Source organism: Rana temporaria, chromosome 8 (assembly GCF_905171775.1).
Source record: "Rana temporaria chromosome 8, aRanTem1.1, whole genome shotgun sequence".
In the NCBI taxonomy this organism is placed as follows: Eukaryota; Metazoa; Chordata; class Amphibia; order Anura; family Ranidae; genus Rana; species Rana temporaria.
Window position 1 is genome coordinate 181,700,443 of NC_053496.1, and position 16,077 is coordinate 181,716,519.

The window sequence follows — 16,077 nt, forward strand, 5'->3', positions numbered from 1 at the left end:
ATATAGTAGAAGAAGCTGTCTAAGATATAAAAACAATAGAAGAACTCTGTCCTGATATTATTCATCCCAGTACAGTCCAGGTGATTCTCAGATTATCAATTTATAGAAAGGAGCATCCTGTAGAGATCACATGGCCAGCTTAAGAAGAATGGATGAAAACAGGAGTCACGTGACTGAGAGGCTAATCAACCTCACCCTGGAGATCATCTACCTGCTGACCGGAGAGGTGAGGAGGATTCTGGGAGGTGACATGACATCACTCTTATCTCTATTAATAATACACAGACCTGACCGGAGAGGTGAGGAGGATTCTGGGAGGTCACATGACGTCACTCTTATCTCTATTAATAATACACAGACCTGACCGGAGAGGTGAGGAGGATTCTGGGAGGTCACATGACATCACACTTCTCTCTATTAAAAATACACAGACCTGACCGGAAAGGTGAGGAGGATTCTGGGAGGTCACATGACGTCACTCTTATCTCTATTAATAATACAGACCTGACCAGAGAGGTGAGGAGGATTCTGGGAGGTCACATGACATCACTCTTATCTCTATTAATAAAACACAGACCTGACCGGAAAGGTTATTTTTATACTTGGCTTTAACTCTTTGTTTCTTTAATATAGAGGTTCCCTTCTATGAAGTCTGATGATCATGTCACCATCACGGTGCCTCAGCCTCACTCTATGACACCTGGGACATCTGACAAGCAGAAGATTCTAGAAATCACCAAGAAGATGATGGAGCTGCTGACAGGAGAGGTGAGCGGTGCAGGGAATTCTGGGACATTATCCAGTAACAGACAAGCGATGTGTCTGGATGGTGACTGTATCATTGTGTGTGTCAGGTTCCTATAAGGTGTCAGGATGTCACTGTCTATTTCTCCATGGAGGAGTGGGAGTATTTAGAAGGACACAAGGATCTCTACAAGGACATCATGATGGACAATCAGCCGCCCCCCACATCACTGGGTAAGAGGAGACTGGATTATGAAAGGAAAGCTAATTTTTCATGTATGAGAACATTGAAAAATCACCATTGCTGCTCATAGGGGAATCTTCAATAAAACCAACCCACCATTTAACATTCCCAATAGATATATTATCATTGCATATAGTTAAATAATATGCAGCTCTTAATATATAAGTCTTAATATTTAGGACACTACCCAGTGTTTCTCAATATAACGTCACGTTCCCAACAAATGAGGAGGAGATACTGTACACTATATGAAAGGTCCATCTCCGTTCCTCAATATAACGTCATGTTCCCAACAAATGAGGAGGAGATACTGTACACCTTATGAAAGGCCCATCTCCATTCCTCAATATAACGTCATGTTCCCAACAAATGAGGAGGAGATACTGTACACCTTATGAAAGGCCCACCTCCATTCCTCAATATAACGTCATGTTCCCAACAAATACGTTCAGTAAGGAAAAAAATTGAGGAGATTTAGAGGATGACCATAAAAACATCATCAATGTATCTACTCCACAGCTAAATGTTCCATATAAAGGGTCCATCTCCATTCCTCAATATAACGTCATGTTCCCAACAAATGAGGAGGAGATACTGTACACCATATGAAAGGTCCATCTCCATTCCTCAATATAACGTCATGTTCCCAACAAATGAGGAGGAGATACTGTACACCGTATGAAAGGTCCATCTCCATTCCTCAATATAACATCATGTTCCCAACAAATGAAGAGGAGATACTGTACATCTTATGAAAGGTCCACCTCCATTCCTCAATATAACATCATGTTCCCAACAAATACGTTCAGTACGGAAAAAAATTGAGGAGATTTAGAGGATGACCATAAAAACATCATCAATGTATCCACTCCACAGCTAAATGTTCCATATAAAGGGTCCATCTCCATTCCTCAATATAACGTCATGTTCCCAACAAATGAGGAGGAGATACTGTACACCATATGAAAGGTCCATCTCCATTCCTCAATATAACGTCATGTTCCCAACAAATAAGGAGGAGATACTGTACACCATATGAAAGGTCCATCTCCATTCCTCAATATAATGTCATGTTTCCAACAAATGAGGAGGAGATACTGTACACCATATGAAAGGTCAATCTCCATTCCTCAGTATAACGTCATGTTCCCAACAAATGAGGAGGAGATACTGAGATTGCAGGCTTGGCTGGCTTAAATCAGGTTTGGTCTCCACCCAGAGACTGGCCACATTAATCACCTTGCAGGTGGACAGAGACATGGAGAAGGCCATATGAAAGGGCCATCTCCATTCCATTATAACGTCATGTTCCCTACAAATGAGGAGGTTCTGTAGTTGAATGGTCAATAATGAAAACAATCTCTTTCCAGCAGATGGACAGACGAATATCTGGAATTCTTTGGAGGAATCCTCTCATCTTACATCCTCTCCAGATGAAAACCTAATAAATGAAAGGATAGTACAAGATTCTCCCAAAGTAAAGTACACGGCTCGTATATTTTCCTGCCTGGATAGACCTGCGGAGCCTTTTGATAATCTTTCGGAGAATTTACATTTCGCTACCCCAAACGTATATCCAATAATTGACGGTCCGGAAAGATCGGGAGATTCCGATTATTGTGAGAATTTTTCGAAGCTACATGCTATCACCCATAATAACTCCTCAAGAATTCACAATGCAGGTATGACACCAGACGGGCCTATCAAAAACCGGAAAACTCATGTGGGTAAAGAGACATATACACGTTGGGCAAAATCTCAAGATGGCAAATCCTTAAAAACAAAATCGAATTGTCAAGGTGACTCAGTTGAGAAGATCTCTTCAAGCTCAGAGAGCGAGAAGTTGATCCTTAGACATGAAGTTCACCCAACTAAGGAGCCCTCAGAACATGAAAAATGTTGTCTCAATTCCCATGTCATCGTCCAAAATATAAAGAAACCCTTCCCTTGTTCAGAGTGCGGGAAACGTTTCAGTCAGAGAACGCACCTTCTTAGCCACCAGAGAGTTCACACGGGGGAGCGTCCTTTCGTTTGCTCCGAGTGCGGGAAGAGTTTCTGCGAGAAACGGTACCTCGTTAACCATCAGGGTAGCCACATGGGTGACCGTTCTTTTTCATGTTCAGAGTGCGGGAAAAGTTTCACGTGGCAAGAGAGTCTTATGAGGCACAAGAAAATTCACAGTGGAGTGCGGCCACATTCGTGTTCAGAATGCGGGAAATGTTTCGCGGAAAAAACAGATCTTCGCAGACACCAGAAAAGTCACACGGGCGAGCGCGCTTTTTCGTGCTCAGACTGCGGGAAAGGTTTTACCAGGAAGGAGAGTCTTATAAGGCACATGGATTCTCACAGCGGAGTGCGTCGGCATTTCTGTTCAGACTGCGGGAAACGTTTCACGCAGAAAGAAGACCTCCTTGAACACAAGAAAACACACCCGGACAAGCTATTTTATAAATGTTCAGAGTGCGGGAAATCGTTCCGTCTCCAAAAATATCTCATTAAACATCAGAAAAACCACACGGGTGAGCGGGTTTCCTGTTCAGTGTGTGGTAAAGATTTTGCCCGCAAAGACGGGCTTCATAGGCATATGAAAACTCACTCCGAAGATCCCTCATAATCGTGCTTGGAGTGCGGGAACTGTGTATATATAATCTTGTTCTTCCAAGAGAAGACAGGGGTCTTCTGTTATTGTCCATTGTGCGGAAAATGTAAGGGAACTTTCTTTACACCCGAGTAGTCACACGTATGCGTGCCCGTTTTCACATGCGGGAAATATGGTGACAAGAATGGTGGGCGAGTGTCCTCTGTTAATGTCCATTGTGCAGAAAATGTTACAGTCATTAACCACTTCAGCCCCGGAGGATTTGGCTGCCCAATGACCAGGCCACTTTTTGCGGTTCGGCAACTGCGTCGCTTTAACCGACAATTGCGCGGTCGTGCGACGTGACTCCCAAACAAAATTGGCGTCCTTTTTTCCCCACAAATAGAGCTTTCTTTTGGTGGTATTTGATCACCTCTGCGGTATTTATTTTTTGCGCTATAAACAAAAATTGAGCGACCATTTTAAAAAAAACACAGGGGCAGATTAACAAAGAAAGTACTTTCAAATTTCCCGCGTCGTATCTTTGTTTTGAATCTTCAAAACAAGATACGACGGCATCTGGGTTAGATCCGATAGGCGTACGTCTTCGGATCTTAGATGCAATTCTTCGGCGTCCGCTGGGTGGCATTCCCGTCGTATTCCGCGTCGAGTATGCAAATGAGCTATTTTCGACAATCCACAAACGTACGAGCGGCTGTCGCATTCATTTACGTTGGTTTTGTTCGTCTTTTTTCGGCGTATATTTAAAGCTGCTATCTGATGGCGTACGCAATGTTAAGTATGGCCGTCATTCCCGCGTTGAATTTTAAATATTTTGTTTTGTTTGCGTACGTCGTCCGTGAATGGGGCTGGACGCCATTTACGTTCACGTTAAACCAATGACGTCCTTGCGACGTCATTTAGCGCAATGCACGGTGGGAAATTTTAGGGACGGCGCATGCGCAGTTCGTTTGGCGTGGGGACATGCTTCATTTAAATGAAACACGCCCCCTACTCGTCGCATTTGAATTCCGCGCCGTAACGCCGCGAGAGATACACTACGCCGCCGTAACTTACGGCGCAAATTCTTTCTGGATTCAAAGATTTAAAAAGTAAGTTACAGCGGCGTAGCGTATCTCACATATTCATATTGCCCATGCAATTGTACGAGAATCTGCCCCACAATTTTTTGGCTTTTTCATATAATAAATATCCCCCAAAAATGTATAAAAAAACGATTTGTGTTCCTCAGTTTAGTCCGATACGTATTCTACATATTTTTGGTAACAAAAAAAAAAATCGCAATAAGAGTTTATTGATTGGTTTGCGCAAAAGCTGGCCAGTAATTGAGGCCGCGGCTTTGCGGCCTTCTGCAGGCCTCAGCTTCCTTCTGTGATCTGGCGCCATCTTGTGGTGACCTTGGCATTACAGGTTACATTACATTACAAGTAGCAAAACAGCAGTTCCAATGGCCCGGATTCACATACATCGGCGCATATTTATGTCGGCGTAGCGTATCGAATATACGCTACGCCGACGCAGCGCAGAGAGGCAAGCACAGTATTTACAAAGCACTTGCTTCCGAATTTACGCTGGGTTTTGAAAGCGATAGTGGAAGTGGGCGTGAGCAATGCAAATTAGGCGTGACCCCATGCAAATGATGGGCCGAGCGCCATAAAGATACGAATAACGAACGGCGCATGCGCCGTCCCGTGGACGCATCCCAGTGCGCATGCTCAGAATCACGTCGGAACTACTCCCTAAGATTCGACGGATCACTGCCTACGACGTGAACGTAACCTACGCCCAGCCCTATTCACGTACTACGTAAATGACGTAAAATACGACGGCTGTGTTCCCTGGTCCATACCTTAGCATGAGTTGCACCTCATATATGAGGAATAACTTTACGCCGGACGTACGACTTACGCAAACCGCGTATATTATGCTCCGGGCGCAAGTACGTTCGTGAATCGACGTATCTCCCTCATTTCCATATTTGAATAGGAAATCAATGGGAGCGCCAGCGTAAATATGCGCCCACGATACACCGGCGTAGGAAAGTTACGTTGGTCGGATGAAGCCTATTTTCAGGCGTATCCCAGTTTATGGGCACGGCGCATAGATAAGACGGTGCATATATACACTTACGCAGCGTATCTTGAGATACCAATGTGTTTTTCACTATTTTCACTGCCATCTCCTTCCCTCTTATTAGAACCCCCAAACAGTACAGGGAGTGCAGAATTATTAGGCAAATGAGTATTTTGACCACATCATCCTCTTTATGCATGTTGTCTTACTCCAAGCTGTATAGGCTCGAAAGCCTACTACCAATTAAGCATATTAGGTGATGTGCATCTCTGTAATGAGAAGGTGTGTGGTCTAATGACATCAACACTCTATATCAGGTGTGCAGAATTATTAGTCAACTTCCTTTCCTTTGGCAAAATGGGTCAAAAGAAGGACTTGACAGGCTCAGAAAAGTCAAAAATAGTGAGATATCTTGCAGAGGGATGCAGCACTCTTAAAATTGCAAAGCTTCTGAAGCGTGATCATCGAACAATCAAGCGTTTCATTCAAAATAGTCAACAGGGTCGCAAGAAGCGTGTGGAAAAACCAAGGCGCAAAATAACTGCCCATGAACTGAGAAAAGTCAAGCGTGCAGCTGCCAAGATGCCACTTGCCACCAGTTTGGCCATATTTCAGAGCTGCAACATCACTGGAGTGCCCAAAAGCACAAGGTGTGCAATACTCAGAGACATGGCCAAGGTAAGAAAGGCTGAAAGACGACCACCACTGAACAAGACACACAAGCTGAAACGTCAAGACTGGGCCAAGAAATATCTCAAGAATTATTTTTCTAAGGTTTTATGGACTGATGAAATGAGAGTGAGTCTTGATGGGCCAGATGGATTGGCCCGTGGCTGGATTGGTAAAGGGCAGAGAGCTCCAGTCCGACTCAGACGCCAGCAAGGTGGAGGTGGAGTACTGGTTTGGGCTGGTATCATCAAAGATGAGCTTGTGGGGCTTTTTCGGGTTGAGGATGGAGTCAAGCTCAACTCCCAGTCCTACTGCCAGTTTCTGGAAGACACCTTCTTCAAGCAGTGGTACAGGAAGAAGTCTGCATCCTTCAAGAAAAACATGATTTTCATGCAGGACAATGCTCCATCACACGCGTCCAAGTACTCCACAGCGTGGCTGGCAAAAAAGGGTATAAAAGAAGAAAAACTAATGACATGGCCTCCTTGTTCACCTGATCTGAACCCCATTGAGAACCTGTGGTCCATCATCAAATGTGAGATTTACAAGGAGGGAAAACAGTACACCTCTCTGAACAGTGTCTGGGAGGCTGTGGTTGCTGCTGCACGCAATGTTGATGGTGAACAGATCAAAACACTGACAGAATCCATGGATGGCAGGCTTTTGAGTGTCCATGCAAAGAAAGGTGGCTATATTGGTCACTGATTTGTTTTTGTTTTGTTTTTGAATGTCAGAAATGTATATTTGTGAATGTTGAGATGTTATATTGATTTCACTGGTAAAAATAAATAATTGAAATGGGTATATATTTTTTTTTTGTTAAGTTGCCTAATAATTATGCACAGTAATAGTCACCTGCACACACAGATATCCCCCTAAAATAGCTAAAACTAAAAACAAACTAAAAACTACTTCCAAAAATATTCAGCTTTGATATTAATGAGTTTTTTGGGTTCATTGAGAACATGGTTGTTGTTCAATAATAAAATTAATCCTCAAAAATGCAACTTGCCTAATAATTCTGCACTCCCTGTATATATATATTTTTATTCTAACACCCTAGAGGATAAAATGGCGGTCGTTGCGATACTTTCTGTCACACCGTATCCATGCAGCGGTCTTACCTTTTGAGGGGGAAAATACACTTTTTTTTAATAAAAAAATAAGACAACAGTAAAGTTAGCCCAATTTTTCTTTTATATTGTTAAAGATAATGTTAAGCCGAGTAAATTGATACCCAACATGTCACGCTTCAAAATTGCGTCCGCTCGTGGAATGGCGACAAACTTATACCCTTTAAAATCTCCATAGGCGACGTTTAAAAAATTCTACAGGTTGCATGTTTTGAGTTACAGAGGAGGTCTAGGGCTAGAATTATTGCTCTCGCTCTAACGATCGCGGTGATACCTCACTTATGTGGTTTGAACACCGCTTTCATATGCCGGCGCTACTCACGTATGCGTTCGCTTCTGCGCGCGAGCTTGGCGGGAGGGGGGACGTTTTTTGGCTCCTAACTTTTTTAGCTGGCTCGTAGATTCCAAGCAAATTTGTCAAACCCTGCGGTATTGCATGCCATTAAAGTCAATGCGGAACAAATTATTTTCGTTTCCATTGACTTCAATGGGGAAACTCGCTTTGATATGCGAGTACTTTGGATTACGAGCGTTCTCCTGGAACGGATTATACTTGTAATCCGAGGTTCCACTGGTATGAGTGTCTGTTTCACCAATAGATAACCCTATGCAGACTATTGTTTCTATTGTTTAGCTATATGAAGTTTTTTACGAAATAAAAATGATTGATGGTTTTATATATTGGAGTGTGAGTCTCTTTCGGTGTCAGTAAAGTCTGTGCTTCTTTTTACTGAATATTGGGGTTCCGAGCAACAGGACCAATCTATGTATATTTAGTTACCTTTCTTTTTTATAAAACCGGAGCATTTCTTGGAAGTGGAGAAGGGAAAGACCATCTGAGTTCTGGTTGTATGGGGTTCCCTCGTCCCTTTTCACATTCTCTGGCTCAGGGTATCCGAATCATGGAACCTTTCGATTCTTCCAGAGGTTGCTAGGGGTTCCTTGAGCAATGAGTAATTTCTCCCTCTCGGATAAGTTCCCACTGAAACCGTTGATCTTTTTAGCTATTAGTGAGGAGGCAAGTCTTCCCAATGGCCACAAGCGTACACACGACCGTTTCTTCATGACGTGAAAAATTTTATTTTTTAAAAATTGTCATTAAAAACGATCGTGTGTAGACTCCAGAGCATTTTTCTCAACGTGAAAAATGGGCATTAAAAATTGAGAACATGCTCTAATTTTTCTTGTCGTTTTTCACGTCGTCTTCCCAATAACCACAAGTGTAAGGAGTATTCTTCCTCAACCATGGTTCCCTCAGAGGTTGCTAGAGGTCCCTTGATCAATAAGCAATTTCTGCCTCTCAGATAAGTTCTCACAGACACCATTGATCTTTTTAGCTCTCTGTAAGAGGATAATTCTTCCACAAGTCTAAGGCCTTGTACACACGGGCAAACATGTACGATGAAAACGGTCCGCCGGACCGTTTTCAGCGTACATGTCTGCTCGGGGATTTCTGTATGATGGCTGTACACACCATCATACAGAAATCCGCGCGTACTCGATACGCGGCGACGAGGCCACGCCATCGCCGCGACGATGACGCGGCGACGTGCGCGGCCCTGCCAGTTCAATGCTTCCACGCATGCGTCGAAGTCAATCGACGCATGCGAGGGATGGCGGCCGCTCGGACATGTACGGTAGGTCTGTACAGACGACCGAACATGTCCGACGGACAGGATTCCAGCGGGCTGTTTCTAAACAAGTTTGGAAATATTTGCCCGCTGGGAAAAGGCCCGGCGGGCAAATGTACGCTGGAATCCTGTCCGCTCGGCTGTACAGACGACCGAACATGTCTGCTGAAACTGGTCCGCGGACCTGTTTCAGCAGGCATGTTCGGTCGTCTGTACGGGGCCTAAGAAGCATTTTTCCTCAACCCGGGTTCCTCAGGCAATGAGCAATTTCTACCTCTCAGATAAGTTCCCATTGAAACTGTTGATCTTTTTGGCTATCTGTAAGGGGATAATTCTACCCAAAGTGTAAGGAGCATTCTTCCTCATCTAGGGTTCCATGGAACTCTAGGGATCCTCCAGAGGTGGGTAGGGGTTCCTTGAGTAATGAGATTTTTTTTTCCTCTCAGATAAGTTCTTGTGACACCATTGATCTTTTTAGCTATCTGTAAGGGTTTTTTGTTCCCAATCACCACAAGTGAGGATAATTCTTCCTCAACCAGGGTTCCATGCAATCCTAGGGTTCCTCCAGAGGTTGCTAGAGGTTCCTTGAGCAATGAGCAATTTTTGCCTCTCAGATAAGTTACCTCTGACACCATTGAACTTTTTAGCTATAATTCTTCCCAATGATCACAAGTGTCAGGAGAAATCTTCCTCATCTAGGGTTCCATGGAACTCTAGGGATCCTCCAGAGGTTTCTAGGGGTTCCTTGAGCAATGAGAAATTTCTACCTCTTAGATAAGTTCTCAGTGACACCATTGATCTTTTTAGCTATCTGTGAGGGGGTAAGTCTTCCCAATGACCATAAGTGTAAGGAGCATTCTTTCTCAACCATGGTTCCTCCAGAGGTTGCTATAGGTTCCTTGAGCAATGAGCAATTTTTGCCTCCCAGATAAGTTCCCTCTGACACCATTGATCTTTTTAGTGTAAGGAACATTCTTCCTCATCCAGGGTTCCATGAAACTCTAGGGATCCTTGGTAGGGGTTCCTTGAGCAATGAGTAATTTCTGCCTCTTAGATGAGTTCTCAGTGACATCATTGATCTTTTTAGCTATCTGTAAGGGGATAATTCTTCCCAGTGACCACTGTAAGGAGCATTCTTCCTCAACCAGGGTCCCATGCAACCGTTGGGTTCATCCAGAGGTTTCTAGGGGTTCCTTGAGCAATGAGAAATTTATACCTCTCAGATAAGTTCTTAATGACACCATTGATCTTGTTAGCTATCTGTAAGGGGATAATTCTTCCCAAATGACCACACGTGTAAGGAGCGTTCTTCCCACTGACCATCACACTGATGTATCATGAGATGTAGATGTAGTCATTTTGAGACTGGAAAGTTATTTTATGGGTTCATCTGTGTGGAAAAGGTTCAGAAAGGCTGCTCTGGCTTTATAAGAAGGGGGACTTTTTTTTATGTCTTCAGCAACCAAACTGCATTTCTAAATCAGGATGCCCAGGCTTAGCTTTACTCGAATTACTATTTTCAAAATCAGCCGGTAGTAGTCAGACGTCTAAAGAAAATAACAAAGCCTTCAGCTACTATACTCTCCACAAGATGGCGATCCCCATTATTTTTCTGCAGAAAGCGCGCAGACAGGAGGTGATGTCACATAGACAGGAAATAGAGAGGAGACATTTCTGGAACTGGCAGCTGAGGAGGTAATAAGATATTATTTTATATTTACACCCAGTAACCCCCCCCCCTCCCCCGTCATGTCCGTCCTCTTCCTCCATAGTCACTGTGATGTATTTTATCTACAGCAGATGATGATACACACATATATAGTGTACAATAATATGTCAATATATTAACCCCTTCAGTGATATCCTCTACACACAAAGAACACACAAGTGTCCAACATCCTGAGGAAATCTGGGCTTTCTATTCATCGGTACCGGTCCAGTGCTTTGACAGAACTGTACAGACACTTTTTTTATTTATTTTTTTGAAAAGCCTATGGCGTGTGAAACACACCCAAAAACTCCACCCGGTGCCAAAAAATGTGCACACACATAAAGAGTGACACAAAACGTGCAACGGGTGTTACAATTGTCTTCCACTAGGAAGGACCTTACCCTGATCCCCCAGGGCGTTAGGCTCCAGACAGGGACTGAGGTATTTCACTTGGTCCATCTGGCCGAAGCCAGACAGGCTCCTTTCTCTGGAAGGTGTGCCGAAACAGACCCACCCAAGTACTTGGTGGGACTCCCCGAAGAGAGACCCCATGAGATCAGGCGAAGTAAGCCAGAAGGCCATGTCAACCCCCTCCCAAGACATTGAGGGTAGGCCCGAGGACCCACACCCTACTAATCACACAGTGACAAATGTGTAACAACCAACAAAAAAAAGACATGAAAGTGATGCACACAGGGATAAATAAAAAGAAAGTGGGGAGAAAAAAGGTGGGAGAAGTGAAAGTGACCATCGTGCAATATGATGGCCGGCCCTTCGGCCAGGAATCAAAAATTCTTCTGGTTCTAGCCAAAAGGCTCAATCCTAGAGGCAGGTGTGAAAGAAGTGTGTATGGTGAAGTGACCAAGGTGCCAAATCTCGAAGTGCCCCTCAAAACACTTGTGCGAGCTATGGCACCTCTGGACTGCCACTCCATGGGCACATTCACCACAGGCTTTTCTCTCAACCCTGACCAACAGCCCGAACAGTCACAGCCCCCTTCCTTACCAGGAAGGAACAAGAGCTCTGGAAGCTCAGGCCCCCCTTGTTGCCTCCTTTGCTCCCTACCTAATTATATTTGGGAGGTACTAGCCAAAATACTGACCTCCCCTTAACAGTAGGGTGAAGTCGATGTTCTCTCCCGAAAAACTGGCAGGGTTAGGAACTGCATCAAATCCAGGCCAGAAGGCCAGGGATCCGGCCCTCTGCCAAGACCCAATGGTTCTCCATCCCCATCAGGAGGCTTTAACATTACACCAGCAGGTATTGCATATGCCACCGCCATCCCTTTCCATCTCGCTGTGTACTGGGGACGGTTAGCATAGCGCCACCTCCTGGCAACTGATAAGAACAGATACACTTGATCTTATCCAAAAGGCGGAGAAGCGATACTGTACAGACAATATAACTCACATAAAAAAAATCCACATAATTCCTACATTTTTATCTATCTACAGAGAGAAGCATCCAGTTTAGACCACCTGACCGCCTTAGGGAGGATGGAGGAGGACCAGGGTCACATTTCAGAGAAGATCTTGAACCTTACACTGGAGATCATCTACCTGCTGACCGGAGAGGTGAGGAGGATTCTGGGAGGACACATGACATAACTCTTATCTTTGTTAAGGAAGATTTTGTGAGTATCATCTCACCTTACCTTCAGTTTTTCAAAACAGAATTTACCTTCGGTGAAGGTTGGAGACCATGTGACCATTACAGTGCCTCTACTTCATCCCCTTACACTTGAGAGAAACAGCAAGAAGAAGGTTTTAGAAGCCACCAAGAAGTTGATGGAGTTGCTGACAGAAGAGGTGAGTGGTGCCGGGAATTCTGAGACATTATCCAGTAACAGACAAGGGATATGTCTGGATGGTGACTGTATGATTGTGTGTGTCAGGTTCCTATAAGGTGTCAGGATGTCACTGTCTATTTCTCCATGGAGGAGTGGGAGTATTTAGAAGGACACAAGGATCTCTACAAGGACGTCATGATGGAGAATCAGCCGCCCCTCACATCACTGGGTAAGGGGAGAGTTTATTGTAAAGGAGAGAGCAGTACGGAGGGTCCACCTAGATCCCCCATCATCTGATAAACACATAGAAACAATGTATTCAGTCAGTGTGTGTGTTTTCTACAGATGGATCCAGTAATGGGAACCCACCAGAGAGATGTCCCCCTCCTCTGTATTCCTGGTATTCCACACGGGAGGATCACACCATCCCTCACCATCATCAGGTAGATGGGACTGTAGGTATAAAGCACAGAAGAGGCCCCAAATTGTATACAGTTATGTATCTTTTTTTAGTTTCAGTAGTTATGTTCTATTATTTTGGGCTTAGAGTGAAGACTTGATTCATTCAAGGGTTGAAGTTAAAGCAGAAGAAAAGACTTATGTAAAGGGTATTCAACGATCTACAGAGAAGGTCGGGATAATGGTGACAGCTAAAGAGGAACATTCTTCTCTAGATATCAGCTCAGGTAAGTACTAAAGACCAAGCGAGGTGGAGATACTGTACACCATATGAAAGGTTCATCTCCATTACTCAATATAACATCATGTTCCCAACAAATGAGGAGGAGATACTGGACACCATATGAAAGGTCCATCTCCATTCCTCAATATAATATCATGTTTCCAACAAATGCGTTCAGTAAGGATACAAATTGAAGAGACTTAGAGGATGACCATAACAACATCATCGACGTATCTACTCCACAGCTAAATGTTCCATATAAAGGGTCCATCTCTATTACTCAATATGAGGTCATGTTCCCAACAAATGAGGAGGAGATACTGTACACCATATGAAAGGTCCATCTCCATTCCTCAATATAATGTCATGTTCCCAACAAATGATGAGGAGATACTGTAAACCATATGAAAGGTCCATCTCGTATCCTCAATATAACGTCATGTTCCTATCAAATGAGGAGGAGATATTGTACACCATATGAAAGGTCCATCTCCATTCCTCAATATAACATCATGTTCCCAACAAATGAGGAGGAGATACAAATACATTCAGTAAGGAAAATAATTGAAGAGACTTAGAGGATGATCATAACAACATCATCGACGTATCTACAGCTAAATGTTCCATATAAAGGGTCCATCTCCATTACTCAATATAACGTCATGTTCCCAACAAAAGAGGAGGAGATACTGTACACCATATAAAAAGGTCCATCCCCATTCCTCAATATAATGTCATGTTTCCAACAAATGCGTTTAGTAAGAAAGAAAAATTGGGGAGATCATCGATGTATCTACTCCACAGCTAAATGTTCCATATAAAGGGTCCATCTCCATTCCTTTCCAAACAATGTCATCAATGTGTGTATATAACCCAGTGTGCTGTAGTTAATTGCTTATTTATGGAAATCTCTTTACAGCAGATGGACCTGATGCCGTAAATAGCACTGAAGAACATATTTTGTCTTCCTCAGAAGATAACACAAAAGATAACCGGATGATGCAAAATTGTCCAGAAGTAAAGAACATAGCTCAAAATAAACATCACAGAATTTACAGGGCAGAAACATCAACCAATCCTTTTAATACTCCTTCTCAGCAATTACATACCACCACCCCAAATGTATATCCAATAATTCACAGCGTGGACACATCCGCAGACCCCTCTATTCCTGAAGACCCTTCTGATAAGTCACATGCTATTTCGCAGAATATCGTTTCAAAAACTCACATCGCAGATAAGTCACCAGATCCTTCAAATCCTGAGACATCTTCTCATGTTATCCAGAAAGCTGAGGCCATTTCTCCACCTTCTAAGGGTAAAAAATGTTCAACGTCATCATCAACTTTTACGATACATCAGAAGGCAAACGAGCGACCATTTTCATGTTCTGACTGCGGGAAATGTTTTAAGACAAAGGGACATCTCGTCTTTCATAAAAAAATACACACAGGGGTGCGACCCTATCTATGTTCAGAGTGCGGGAGACGTTTTATATCGAAGTCAGGTCTTATTAGACATTTAAGCCAACACACCGGAGTGCGGCCCTATCCTTGTACGGAATGTGAAAAATCTTTCGTAGGGAAAAGCGACCTTCTCAGCCATTTGAGATTTCACACAGGAGAGCGTCCTTACGTGTGCACAGAGTGCGGTCAGTCCTTCATGCAGAGCGGTCACCTGAAAAAACATCTCAGAATTCACACGGGCGAGAGACCTTTTTACTGTTCTGTGTGCGGGAAAAGTTTTTCGTGGAAAGATACGCTTAACAAACACCAGAAAACGCACATGGCCAAAAAAACATACACGTGTAGGGCGTGCGGAAAGGTTTTTCCATTTAGAAGCATGCTTATCCTACATCAAAGAACCCTCACAGACGAGCAGCAAGCAAAATCTGAATGTGGGAATTCCTTAAAAGCAAAATCAAGTTTTACAGAAAATCAAGGTGATCACACGGCCGAGAAGACCCTGTCATGCTCTGAGAGCGAGGAAGTGTTTAGAAAGAAGCCAGACCTTGTTGCTAACCAGGAAGCTCACTCCACCAAGGAGCCCTCTGAGCAAGCAAAACGTTCCTCACAGAAGAAAAGCCCTGATGCCCTTTTTAAAAACCACACCGTAGAGAAGCCGTTTTCCTGTTCAGAGTGCGGGAAATGCTATAGCCAGAAAGGACACCTGAAAACCCACCAGAGGATTCACACAGGCGAGCTTCCGTATAAATGTTCTGAGTGCGGGAGGAGTTTTAATGAGAAAAGATACCTCGTTAACCATCAGAGAAGTCACACCGGCGAGCCTGCTTTTTCGTGTTCAGAGTGCGGGAAAGGATTTAATTGGAAAGAGAGTCTTATGAGGCACTTAAAATTTCACAGTGGAGTGCGGCCACATTCCTGCTCAATCTGCGAAAAACGGTTCACCCTGAAAGGAGACCTTCTTAGACACCAAAGAACCCACATGGACAAGGTTCTTCCGTCATAGACATCTGAGAACTTAGAGGCAAATTTTTTCACTTTAGGACAACACAGAAGCCCACATAAATAAACTTCATCTTTCTTGGACACCAGAGAGTCCACTGGTTTCTTCCTTCTTAGAGAGAGTCCACACTGACAAGATACTTCCTTGACATCAGAGAACTGACATGGACAAGTTTTTTCCCTCTCAGATACCAGAGAACCCACATAGACAAGTTTCTTCTCTCTGATGCCGTGTACACACGGCCGGAATTTCCGACAGAAGAAGTCCAATGGGAGCTTTCTATCGGAAATTTCGACCATGTGTATGCTCCATCAGACTTTTGCTGTCGGAATTTCC

General features: G+C 43.7%; 2 protein-coding genes and 1 long non-coding RNA gene across 4 annotated transcripts in view; 2 read left to right on the forward strand and 1 right to left on the reverse strand.

Moving 5' to 3' along the window:
- Nucleotides 1-16,077, reverse strand: part of LOC120910202 (gastrula zinc finger protein XlCGF26.1-like) — a 1,148,070-nt gene that overhangs the window by 383,579 nt on the left and 748,414 nt on the right. The window lies entirely within an intron of this gene.
- On the forward strand, nt 10,309-12,739 carry LOC120910236. Its single transcript, XR_005741440.1, has 4 exons — nt 10,309-10,788; nt 12,259-12,378; nt 12,465-12,612; nt 12,699-12,739. It is a non-coding gene; the product is annotated as an uncharacterized LOC120910236 (long non-coding RNA).
- On the forward strand, nt 12,969-15,829 carry LOC120910073 (zinc finger protein OZF-like). Of its 2 annotated transcripts, none has more exons than XM_040321927.1 (2): nt 12,969-13,279; nt 14,195-15,829. In XM_040321927.1, the coding sequence occupies exons 1-2, from the start codon at nt 13,234-13,236 to the stop codon at nt 15,742-15,744; spliced, it is 1,596 nt and encodes a 531-aa protein (XP_040177861.1). In that variant the 5' UTR covers nt 12,969-13,233; the 3' UTR covers nt 15,745-15,829. The 2 variants fall into 2 exon arrangements, with proteins under 2 accessions (XP_040177861.1, XP_040177862.1); XM_040321928.1 differs by having other exon boundaries at nt 14,198-15,829.